Below are 13091 nucleotides of genomic sequence, written 5' to 3' on the forward strand. Positions count from 1 at the left end.
AATTATATTTTATTAGAAATCATCACATCGACATGACGAGTTTAAAGAAAAAAAATATTATTTAGATAAATTTATCATATAAGCGTGACGATTTTACTCTCCACTGTAAAATTTTTCGTAAATCCCAAAATAAAATTCAAGTTAATCCAATGAGTTAATTTTTTTTACCCGCATAACTTATTGGGTCGATTTTCCATTAATGGTGGGATAATGAAATTGCATTGAACATCCCATTTTCTTTATGGCCTTCAAATTAGGCCTGCCCAATGACAATGCAGAAAATTCCTATAAGTGTGTAATATTTTTTTCTTGATCCGGTTAGGAATTATTATAATAAAAAAACTAATTTCCTAGCTATATTTCTATTGGTTGTATTTATATATTTTTTATTAAGTTAAGTTGATTAAAAAGTAATATTTTTTAAATACTTTTAAATTTTTTACAATTAATATTCAATTACTCTTATAGGCTTTGATATTCGAACTCATGACCTCTAAAAATAATAATAACTCATTTAACTATTGTTTTAATTTAATTGTGTGTGAATATATAAAAGCGGATGTATATGATCATGATGGGATTCAATTACATACCCATTATTTTGGAATTTTTTTTATTAAATCTATTTTAATATATCAAGGTGGGTGAAAAAATAAAATAAAAAATCATACCAAATTTTTAAATAAAACATTAGAATTTTGAACTCCCATTTTTTAGTTCCTAAATCCGTCACGGTATATATAACCTGATTCACTCTACAAAACAGAATATTTTTTTCGTATTTAAAAAATTATTATATAGTTACATTTAGATGTAATTATATAGTTAAGATAGGTTTAAACAATCATTTATATAATCTTTTAACAGTCACGGAAAGTTTAGTGGTTCTGGTATAGTTCTTAGCCCTCTCCTATGGCGAGGAACAAAACGAGAGTACCTCCTAGACTTGTTTATTTTCATATTCACACCAGCAACCTTGTGAGCCAATGACTGCCATATCATTTGAACCGCGTCGCCTTCCTTTGATGGATACTGAAACTCGAACAATGGCTCGACTTGTTTCAATCTCTCCCACATTCGGGTCCATTCGTCCTTCGTGATGCTCCGGATTCGGTTTATCTGGAACCCTTTTTTCACGGCGTCTGAAGCTCGGATGAATATGCAGAATTCAGAGTAGTCGAGAACGTCTTCATAAGGGAGTCGAACAGGCGGTTGGCGGGCAATGTTTAGGCAGAACTTGGATGAATGCATACCTTGGCTTGCCTTGCGAATTCCATTATGTTGAACACTCCCATATGAGAAAGGTACATCTTTCTCGTTTTGGAGAAGATAAAATAACTCTTGCCTAGCAAATCCACCCTGCAATCAAGAAAGACATTAATTAAAAACCAAACTAGAAGTATGTGTTCGGAGAATATTAACAAAGAACAGAAGGGGCACTTCATCTTTCCTGTGTATGGCACCTTGGAAGAACAGCAGTGTTTTCCGGCTATCGAAATCTGACGAATCATTAACATAATCTCTGATTAAATGTTTGCAAGGCGCGATCACATCTTTATCGACATTCACTATGTTGATCGGATACCTTTCGAAATCGGAAAATACGAAAATTGCAGGCCAGAGTTGCATCCTGGCATAAAGCATACTATTGGGATGATGAGCCAGAACCACATGATTTCTCCCACCTGAAACTTTCCATTCCTTTTGATTCCTCAAAAACTTGACCAATTTGGCTTGTAATTCCCAGTTCTTGCTCTTCTTTTGAGGGCGAATCACCTTCGAATAACGATTGTAACTCAGAGACGAAAAGAATGGCACAAATATCAAATCACCTTCGAATAACTTCTCATGGTAAGTCATGCAGCTGCTAGAGAGGCTAATTCGTGATTAAATTAGTTAGACTCGAATTAGAATTAAACATAATTTTAAGAAATTTAATTTATTATTATTTAAGTTTTCCATTATCATCTTAATCTCATGAACTTTTAGGATATAAACAGAAAATATAAACAAATCATACTTAATCTCATAAACGTGAAAAAAATGATTTTGTTATATACATATAAGAATGGACCGAAGGGTGAGTGGAGTAATCATTTCTCTAAAAAAAATCAAATTATCATATATATTTTATGTATTTTTTATTAAAAATTTATTTTCGTCCACTTATATTTTATAATTTCATCCCTACTTAAAATTTTAGAAGTATGCTCCTCTAATATAAAATCGGGTATATGTATATATATAACAACAACAACATAACCCTATTCCTATGTACATGTATATATAATTTGTTAAAAGCAATGTGTTTATTACGGGATAAGAGAAAGTTACAATTATTAAAGGAAACATGTCGGTTCTTGTCATTGGACATATAGTAGGACAGAGTCAAATAAATAAGCTAATATCTATACCCCTTAGACATACCTTCATTTTCAACAATGTCTGCCCTCTCATGTTTATTATTTTGTCCACAAATGAGACAATTCCAACAAATCTTTCAAACAAACATTTAGGGAATAAAGGGCCCTCTTCAGTCTTTTTAGACTACTTGTAGTTGAAGTTAGGATTGGTTAAATTTCGATGTGAACTATTACTTGAATTCGATATGAATACAAATGAGATGTTTAAAATTAATATTAATATCATGGGTCTGAGGGAATGATACTCAAATACATGGAAAAAGTCTGGTATATCTGTATTCAACACTCTCAAATCCGAATGGCATAGGTATGATACCACTAGAATTAGATAGTATCCGCGACGGAGACGAATGGCATAGGACCAAAAAGCAATTTTTTAACAAAAAGCATACAAGAGGACAAGACAAACTAAAGGCATAAATCTATCCCAAAGAAAATATCATATGCTTATCATACGAGAAGATGAAGGAAAGAGTCGTAACTCGCAAGTTACTGTGTTTTGCAGAGGAAGTAGCAAATACCACAAAAATTTCAAAAAGTAAGACTTGAAAGAAACAAAGATCAAACACTTCACGTACAAAAACAAAGGATAGATGGTAAAGAATCACCCTTGATATTTTACAAACGAGAATGTAATATTTGAAGTAAAAAAAAATTACCACGTCTACATAACCCTATATTTTAGTCAAAATATGCACTGAGTAACAAATTTCAGACAAGAAAATTGAGTTTGCAAAACTAACTAAAATACATAAAATACCGAAATATTTGTGTTCTTAAACTAACATATAAATAGTTGAATCATCACATTTTAAGTTTAGACAACAAACCATTTTTCAAGTTCAGGCAATGGTATTTCCATGTAACCAAATTACAAATTTAAGAAAGAAAAGATTCCTCACCGACAGGCAAGATAAAGACATGCAGCCTCTACTAGCTCTGATCTGCGCCCCCTAGTGAAATTCCGTTCAAGGCCAATCTTCACAATGCAGATAAGAACATCTCAAAATATTGAGGGGGAAAAGGCAAAAAAATTCCAAGCATTTAAATGAGACTTAGGCAGAATAAAACACACTTCATAAAAGGTCTAGCAATTTCAACAACTTCATCACTATAATCGTCGATATGTAATGAAATCCTCAGGCTGTTCATATTATCAAAAGCTGTTTCACGATGAAATTAAAACCAGAAACAAAACGTTTGCAAGTCAGATTGCAATAAGCGATTTAATGCTAACACTATATTAACCATGCCAACAAACTGAAATAACATGTAAAAGTAAAGTTGAGCCCGTAATAATAAATGTTAAAATGTTTTGATATCAGAGCACCAATGAAGAATGAATTTGGTGAAACGTATTGGTGATCCTTTATCAAAAGTTGAAAACACATAGCTTCTTCCATGGCATATATGCAACTTAATAAAGCATACCTTTATCCAATGTACGTCTACGTGAATCGGAAATATCTTGAACGGACTTTACATAATGAAATTAGCAATAGAAATGCGAGTCAAAAACATGAAAGCTCGTATCAAGTGATCAACAAACAAAACTAAGGGTAATGAAACTTGAACTCCTCAACTCAACACAGTTTACTCAATTAAAACACACCCGACAATGAGGTTAGCAAGACAATCTCTTCTTTTGTTTGATTGCATATTCAGCCAGCCAACCTAATGGTTGGGATACTACAAATAGCTGAAAACAATGGATTTTGCACAAAATTTACAAAACGATACATATCATCTTGATTAGACCTATACCACTTCAATTCCACTAAATTATAGCAGAAAGTAGTCCCAAAATTAAAAGTTACATATAAAGAAAGAAAGATTACCTGGCCAGCTGAATCTTTAATAAATTGAGGTTCGGTTGCATAATTGTATTCTTCCAATACCTTCCCGCAAAAATTATAACACCAACAAAATAAATCAATCAATAAAATAACTAATGAAACAAAGAATCAAATTCTCTTCGGAAAAATAAACACTGTTTATGAGCAAGAAAATCACTTACAGAACACCTTCATTGAGGCGTTCTACAGAAACGTTTCTGGAACTACTAGGACAGAAATCCATCCTCCTTCATTACGAAATTTAAAAAAAAAATAACTCGATTTTTTCCTTCCTTTTGCGAGTAACGAAATGAAGTTCTCCAAATTTCAAATAAGAAACCAAGTTAGTAATAATACAAATAATTTACATCAAAAGAGATTAATATTCATAATAATACTTGGAAGAAAAAAATTAAGAAGAAAATATGAAGATGTCGGGGGTTGAGAAGCTAAGGGGGAAGTGAGTGACTGAGTTGAGAATCAGGGGAACGGTTAAGGGATGGCGTAAGGGTTTAGGCCATAGGAGGAAAGTGATTTTCTTAAGAAAAGGAAGTTACTAAATTTTTCTGAATTTTGGGGCAGTAAGCGCGCGCAAAAAATCTATGCATCGCCATTTTATCGTAATCGAAAGTAATTGTTAAAAAATACTATAAATTATTAATTTAAAATTTTATTTTAAAAATAAGCCCAAAAAAACCCGGTAAGTTTACGTACTTTTAAAAAAAATCAATATAGTTTTCATATTATTTTTTTTAATGTGGTTCACTAACTTTAAAAATAAATTTAATGTAATTTTTTAATTAATATTTTTTTATTTGACCGTTACTAGGGATGGGCATGGGACCTGAACCCGACGGGTTCCGACCCGATCGGATTTTTTAAAAAAATTTAGGTTTGGGTCGGGTTTGGGTTTAGGGTGAAAAAACTCCGATCCGAAAAAATATATAATTTTACCTTATATATTTAGGAATAATTACAATAATACCCTCTCTATATATTATTTTTTCAATTAAGTCACTATTTTTATTGAATAAAAATAAATTATTTTATTATTTCGGGTCGGGTAAAAACTTGTTTTGGTCAGGTCGGGTAAAAACTTGTTTTGGTCAGGTCAGGTCGAGTCTCGGGTAGATGACTCATTATTCTCATTTTCGGGTCGGGTGGACCAAAAACCCGACCCATGCCCATCCCTAACCGTTACAATGATAATGTGATGGTTCATAGTACTTATATGACTGTTTATGATACTGACGTGACAATTAGACTTTCACTTTATCAATCATCGTAGACTGTCATATTAATATAATATATTGTTACTTCAATATCGTGAACTACTACGTCAGTTCCATAATGATTAAACGAAAAAAAAATATTAGTCAAAGAGTTATATTGAATTTATTTTTTGAGTTGAAATGCTACATGAAGACAAAAAATAATACGATGATCACATTAATTTTTTTAAAGTACAAGTATTGGGCAGTTCTACGGTGCGACGCCTTAGTATATGACTAAAATAAGGTGCTATCGGTTTTGTTATTATTTTAAATAATAAATCCGGTAAAAAATGATCGAAAAATCATTATTTCAACCGATTCTAATTACCTATATAGGTAAATGCGGTAAAAAGAATCCGGTAAAAAATGTTGTTTTAGGTAGTGTTTTATCCAAAATATCATTTTTTTGACCGGATTTTTTTACCAAGTTTACCTATATAGGTAATTAGAACCGATCAAAATAATGATGTTTTTGATTATTTTTATCGATTTTATTATCTAAAATAATAACAAAACCGATAACGCCTTACTTTAGTCGTATAACTTTTGTTTCCCACAAGTATCTCTACAGTATTTTTGTCTAAAAATTAAAGTTAGAATAAAATTCTGTAATTTTTTCAGTACTTTTTAAAATAATTTTCTAATTTGTGTAGGGTTGTAGAGTAGTCAGTGTTATTCGGACAAGCATGCTTTTCGCTGGGTTTTTAAAGTAACGGGCAGTATTATGATATCAATTTGTCAAGGATGACAGCAGGCCTTTGGCCGTTGATAAAGCCATCAACCGACCACCTACGAGTCGAACTTTAAATTCTATATTCAGTAGTCATTATTTATTATTTTATTTAATTCTAAACTAAATGAAGAACACAATTCGATACGGTTCATTTATCGTCCCTGGAGCCTTCACGCTCCACTCGCTTTCAAATTTCAATGCGTCCCTTTATAAAATAAACCCCCACCAGCGCCATGTCTCCTCCACTTTCACTCAACGGCTCTCTCCTCAGTCCTCAGTACATTCTCGCTCTTATTGCTTTATTTCCTCAATCTCTCCAAACCCAGATCGGAACTTCTCTCTGTATAGTGTTTGACGAACAAGAATGGCGGCTGAAAATGGCAGCAGGAAGCTGATAGTTGAAATCTGCAACGCCAATAACCTGATGCCGAAAGATGGGCAAGGAACGGCCAGTGCTTACGCCATAGCTGATTTCGATGGGCAAAGAAGGAGAACCAAGACCAAGTTCAGGGATCTGAATCCTGTCTGGGATGAGAAGCTGGAGTTTCTGGTTCATGATGTTGAATCAATGGCGTCGGAGATGTTGGAGATCAATCTGTACAATGATAAGAAAACTGTGAAACGAAGCACTTTTCTCGGGAAAATCAAGTTGTCTGGTAGTCTTTTTGTGAAATCCGGAGCTGAGAGTCTTGTTTATTATCCCTTGGAGAAAAGGAGTGTTTTTTCCCAGGTTAAAGGTGAGATTGGTGTTAAAGTTTATTATGTTGACGAGGATGCGGCTCCCGTGTCGGCGAAGACTGCAGCGGATCAGAAAGAAGAGACAGTGGAGGAGAAGCCCCCGGAGGATGAAAAGCCAGAGGAGGAAAAGAAAGTAGAAGAAGAAAAGACGAAAGAAGAAGTACCCAAAGAAGAAGAGAAACCAAACTCTCCGCCGCCGGAGACTAGTAACCAACAACCACAAGAGACTGCCGCAGATTCAACTCCAGAGGCAAATCCAGCGCCGGCAGAGTTGGAGAACAGATCAGTGGCAATTAAAGAAGAGTCGCCGGCAGAGACAGAAAAAGACAAGGCTGAAACAGGAAAAAGCACTGAACTTATCATCAACGACCTAGAACTCAGATCACTCTCCGGTGATCACAACCGTATCGGGTACGATCTCGTAGACCGTATGCCATTTTTATACGTAAGAGTCGTAAAAGCAAAAGTAGCCAGCAAAGAACTGGCCGGTTGTCCCCTCCATGCCAAGCTAGTCATTGGCACTCACAATATCAAAACAAAAACCCAAATCGACAAAGACTGGGACCAAGTTTTCGCATTCGACAAAGAGGGACTGAGTTCAAGCACTTTAGAAGTATCAGTTTGGATTGAAGAAGAGAAAAACGAAGAACAGAAGGAAGAAGCTTCTTCATGTTTAGGAACGGTGTCGTTTGATTTGCAAGAAGTGCCGAAAAGGGTTCCACCAGATAGTCCGTTAGCTCCTCAATGGTACAGTCTTGAAGAATCCGATAAGTCAGCCGGAAATGATGTGATGATTGCCGTCTGGTTCGGAACTCAGGCCGACGAAGTCTTCCAGGAAGCTTGGCAATCCGATTCGGGTGGGTTGATACCCGAGACCCGAGCTAAGGTTTATCTCTCTCCAAAGCTTTGGTATTTGAGACTAACGGTTATCCAAACCCAAGATTTGCAGCTTGATTTAGGTTCCGAAGCTAAGGTTCGGAGTCCAGAAGTTTATGTCAAGGCTCAGCTTGGCAGTCAACTTTTCAAAACTAGTAGGACTCAAGTCGGGTCGGCATGGAATGAGGATTTGGTATTCGTGGCCGCTGAGCCATTTGAGCCATTTTTGGTGGTCGGCGTTGAAGACGCCAGTAATGGTCAGGCAGTTGGTGAGGCTAAAATCCACTTGTCAACCATCGATAGGAGAACCGACGATAAAACGGCGGTAAAATCAAAGTGGTTCAATTTGAATGGAGATGAAAATAAGCCTTACGCAGGGAGAATCCACGTCAGAGTCTGCTTAGAAGGTGGGTACCACGTGCTTGATGAAGCTGCTCACGTGACTAGCGATGTTCGAGCCACGTCTAAGCAGCTAGCTAAACCTCCCATTGGGTTGCTCGATGTTGGGATTGGAGGGGCGAAAAATTTGTTGCCGGTCAAGACCAAGGATGGTACATGTGGAACCACGGATGCTTACGTGGTGGCCAAATATGGGCCCAAGTGGATCCGTACACGTGCAATTCTCGATCGGTTTAATCCGCAATGGAACGAGCAATATACGTGGGATGTATACGATCCATGTACAGTACTTACCATAGGTGTATTCGATAACGGAAGATATAAGGGTGAGAAAGATCTATGTCTTGGTAAAATTCATATACGGTTATCGACATTGAATACGAATATGGTATATCGAAATTCATATACTCTCACGGTATTGTCACCAAGCGGGGCCAAGAAAATGGGTGAGATTGAATTAGCCGTTAGATTTTGTTGCTCATCATGGCTAAGCCTAATGCAAGCTTATGGGAGCCCAATGTTACCAAGAATGCACCATGTTAGCCCCTTGGGTCCAGTCCAACAGGAAACTCTGCGCCACACGGCTATGCGTATAGTGACGACTAGGTTAGCCAGGTCCGAGCCAGTTCTGGGACAAGAAGTGGTTCAATCCATATTCGACAATGATACACACGTCTGGAGCATGAGGAGGAGCAAGGCAAATTGGTTCAGGGTCGTGAGGTGTTTGTCACGTGTGGCGAGTTTGGCACGTTGGATAGACGAGATTCGCACATGGACCCGCCCTTCGACTACGATTTTGGTTCACGGGTTGCTCGTAGCCATGGTGATATCTCCGCATCTAGTGCTCCCTACTATATTCTTGTACGCTTTCTTAATCCTAGTGTTGAGATCTCGTAGTCGACAAATCCAATTCAATGTGGACTCGAGACTATCCTATGTAGAAGGTGCAAGTCTGGACGAGCTCGACGAAGAATTCGATGAATTTCCAACCACAAGATCATCAGATACCATACGAATACGCTATGATCGTCTACGAGCAGTCGCGGGCCGAGCTCAAACATTGTTGGGTGATTTGGCAGTCCAAGGGGAGCGTTTAGAGTCCTTGTTTAGTTGGAGGGATCCAAGAGCTACTGGCATTTTTGTAGTGTTTTGCCTATTTGCTTCATTGTTTTTCTACCTTGTACCATTCAAGGTGTTTGTGTTAGGGCTAGGATTTTACTACCTGCGACACCCTAGGTTCCGAGGTGACATGCCATCGCTTCCTATCATCTTCTTTCGGCGACTACCGTCGCTTTCCGATCAAATTATGTAGACTCTTTATACACCATTATCTTTCAGAATAATTAAAATGTGATATTACTGTTATTTTACAATTTCAATTATCTTCCTTATAAATGACTGTGAACTGACATGTAATTGACAGATTTTAAAACGAAAGCATACATCATTAGAAAATGGCACGAATCAAATTACATTATCAAATTTCTTTTATCATGAACTACATGACTTGAAGAAATGAAAATCCAATGTGCAAATGCTACATATAAAGGCCAAAACAAATTTCCCCAGAAGTAAAGAGGCCGACGCCGACGGCAAATTATTTGGGTCCTAGATGACCTAGGCCACCGCACTCCGAGCACATAACATTGCCGGTTCCTCCACACCCTGAACTTTGAACTTTAGTTAATCTAGAAGCATCTGTAAGACCCTAATTTATTCACTCTATAGAGGATTCTTCACATGATAAACAGGTTTTAAGGGTCTATATCATACATAACAGATGCAGGAAATTGACAGTATAAAAATACTTTTAGGAACATAAAAATCATTGAAGAAGCATCAACTTTACCTAGGCAGCGGACTTTGACAATGATACCCTGGCTCTCTAATATCGAGTCCACGTATAATCCGCAACCAGAGCAAGTGGAACAAAGGACAACACCTTTGGCTTGACAATCAATGCAACGGGGATTATCTCCAACTATTTTTTCAGCAAGATGTACCCCAACTGGCTCTTCAATTCTTTCCTCGGGAATAGGTTTATCATAACAAAATAGTGATTCAAGACTGCTTCTTCGTCTGTGTGCATCTCCCACTGCTCTTGACTCAGCCTGTGACATCAAAATTCACCCTTTCAAAAATACACCATAGCCAACCTATGTTGAAGGTGTATAATAATTGTAATTACTCAGACAACCTGACAGAAGAATTATCTTAACAGTACCGATATCAAAGCAATCTGATAATGATTTTCAATGAACCTAAACGAGGCACCGTGATAAAAACAAAGTCAACAAGGCTTTCCAAACAATTGAGGATTTGTTTGATAGGTGTGATTGCTACTTGTATTTTGTTACTATTCGCATTTTATTCTTTGTAAATGCTTCTAGAAATCAAAAGAAAACAGTCTAAATAAAATTAACAAAAATACTAAAATTTAGCACCAATTCTAACATAGTTCTATACAAAAGAAAAAAATGATCTTTTCTATCGAATTTCTTAACCATTTAAACATATTGTTTGCTTCTGTATGCAAAGTGTACCTTTGCTTTTCACCTTGTAACTCAAACTCGAGTGTGAGTGTTATATATGGATTAGTCTGACACTGTTTCTATTATTGGAATTAATGAAGGCTTAGAACAAAGGTAGCGGATTAGTGTTGCCTTAGTTTAGGTTTTAACCCATTTGACTTTATTCCTTCTCGTAGCTTGCTATCGTTAACTTCTGTGTATCATTTTCTTCATGTTTCCTCTTTTTAATTTTAGTCGGGTCTTACGTTTCTGTCTATATGCGGAGATTATTATGCAGGGATTTATTAGCAGGGATTACTTCCCATTACAGAAGCGCATATGAAGACTGTTCAAATATGTATTTATTTATTTATTTATTTATTTATACATGCATTGCATTTATCTTTATTTTTAATTTTTTGACTGCCGGAGGTCTTCCACGGAAGCTGCTCTCAACCATGCGTTAGGGGCAACCTACTACCCTATCTCTCCCTTACCCCATTGCATATAGGAATAGGGTTTTATTGTTATTGTTGTCGTCGTCAAAGCTTATGTATTTTGAATAACCTTTGAAAGGGTCATACCTCCAAGGGTACCTAAGTTCGAATATGCCAACATTTATCATGTATATAAAAGAAATCCTTGAAAGTGCCACATCTCCAGAGTACCTATTTCCAAATATGCATCCGATATTTCAAGAAAAATGGAGTAGAAGCAACATAGGTTTTACTCTGAACATAGAAAACAAGCATCAAATGAAAGATCCAGACCGTACAAAAGTTCATGAAAATTTTCACTGGCCAGTCGCTAGTTACACTAAAATGGCCATAGGATAAGTGTTTGTAAAGGTTAATGAAGATTAAATAAGAGCACCATTATACTTGTTAAAGTTTTTCTTAATGCATACAAATGGAGAAATTTAAAGTTCAACCCTTTACAAGTAGAATTAGTTTAAAGAAAAACAAACCAGACAAGGAAAAAAATACTTCGAAAAAAATTTCACATGTAATAGTGGCAGTCCTGTCTTGACAATGATATATTCACTGTAATTCAAATAGCAAAACACTACTGGGTTTTTTGACAGAAAAAAATGGATGAAGTTGAAATTAACAGAAAAGGGTACCCTTTTTACAATTTCTCAATCAAGAAAACTAAGTGAACACATCACATTTAATACGAATACACATAAATATTATGAGAGAAAAGGATAAAAGGAAAGGAATGTAGCTAAACTAACCTCATGTGAAGAAGAAGATGATGAAACACGGCCATTGGAACAAATTGCGCGGATTTTAGAGATCGAATTGTATCCATTGGATCCGAAACCATAAGAAATGTAGTTATTTTTTCCCAATTTTGGTGTTGAATTTACGGGAAATATTATTGGAGATGAAACTTTCATGGCAGACTCCATAATGTCCCAAAATTCAAACAACAAAAAATTATTATTGTTTGTAAGATAACACGGCAAGTTTCTTTGATGAAAACACCATAAGAATTGGGTTTCTTTCTTTCTTTTTTTAAAAAAAGAGAGAGCTTCGAAGAAATCGAAGAAGCGAGCGAGGGTTTCTTTGGTGCGTCTCGTTGCTCACGATGTTTGGTGGGAAAAGAAGCCGGATTTATCCGTTCTTCCTATATGGGTCGGATATCGGGTTAATTAATTAAAGTTTGTTATTGAACAGTCCAACACAATTTGTTTGTCATGTTTTTAAACAAATGTCCAACCATCTAAAATCTGTTTAATAAATTATTTAAACCTAGTTTAAAATTAAACAGAACCTTCTTATGTAAGATTTCATCAAGATGTCAAATCGAACAAAAAAAATACAACTATAACATTAAAAATTTATTGATTCAAATATCAAAATAAATATCAATAGATTAGGTCGGTCGATTAATAGATCGAATATCAGTGATTATATAAAAAATATCAAAATAAATATTAAATTAGAAAATACAAATGTCGTCTTAAAAGTCGTATTCAGATACAAATGATGCATTATCCATTCTCACCAAAGTTTTCATTAGCCCCACAACTTTTTCATAATTATAAATGGGGTATGGTCCAGCAGAATTTGGACTATTCCACATGGTTCACCTTAATGAAGTGGGCTCTTGTCCAACCTTTCGTCCAAATGGAAAACTCATCGGTTCACGTTGAATCAGGACCATACCATTAAAACACGTTTTGTTTAGTTCATATATTTTTTTCTTTGGGCATGTTCAATCATTTATGTCTTATTCGTGTTTGTATGATTAAAAGAACTAATAATCGCAAGACAAAATACACATATATGAATTAT

The 13091-nt window shown here is 35.7% G+C and overlaps 3 protein-coding genes and 1 long non-coding RNA gene across 4 annotated transcripts; 1 reads left to right on the forward strand and 3 right to left on the reverse strand.

The window, feature by feature from the left end:
* Positions 1-867: 867 nt before the first annotated feature.
* Positions 868-1860, reverse strand: LOC120164912 (probable arabinosyltransferase ARAD1). Its single transcript, XM_039174542.1, has 2 exons — positions 1441-1860; positions 868-1359 (listed from the first exon to the last, which is right to left on the reverse strand). The coding sequence occupies exons 1-2, from the start codon at positions 1858-1860 to the stop codon at positions 868-870; spliced, it is 912 nt and encodes a 303-aa protein (XP_039030473.1).
* A 1423-nt stretch (positions 1861-3283) lies between these two features.
* LOC120164963 lies at positions 3284-3911 on the reverse strand. Its single transcript, XR_005519769.1, has 3 exons — positions 3855-3911; positions 3499-3586; positions 3284-3402 (listed from the first exon to the last, which is right to left on the reverse strand). It is a non-coding gene; the product is annotated as an uncharacterized LOC120164963 (long non-coding RNA).
* A 2564-nt stretch (positions 3912-6475) lies between these two features.
* Positions 6476-9599, forward strand: LOC120164961 (FT-interacting protein 7-like). The gene has a single exon (XM_039174580.1). It carries the CDS (start codon positions 6630-6632, stop codon positions 9588-9590), a length of 2961 nt encoding a protein of 986 aa, XP_039030511.1. The 5' UTR covers positions 6476-6629; the 3' UTR covers positions 9591-9599.
* Positions 9600-9702: 103 nt separating this feature from the next.
* LOC120164962 lies at positions 9703-12443 on the reverse strand. Its single transcript, XM_039174581.1, has 3 exons — positions 12026-12443; positions 10128-10389; positions 9703-9943 (listed from the first exon to the last, which is right to left on the reverse strand). Exons 1-3 carry the CDS (start codon positions 12200-12202, stop codon positions 9876-9878), a joined length of 507 nt encoding a protein of 168 aa, XP_039030512.1. The 5' UTR covers positions 12203-12443; the 3' UTR covers positions 9703-9875.
* Between the last annotated feature and the right edge of the window lie 648 nt (positions 12444-13091).

The sequence above is a fragment of the Hibiscus syriacus genome, unplaced genomic scaffold, assembly GCF_006381635.1.
Source record: "Hibiscus syriacus cultivar Baekdansim isolate YM2019G1 unplaced genomic scaffold, ASM638163v2 tig00111558_pilon, whole genome shotgun sequence".
Classification (NCBI taxonomy): Eukaryota; Viridiplantae; Streptophyta; class Magnoliopsida; order Malvales; family Malvaceae; genus Hibiscus; species Hibiscus syriacus.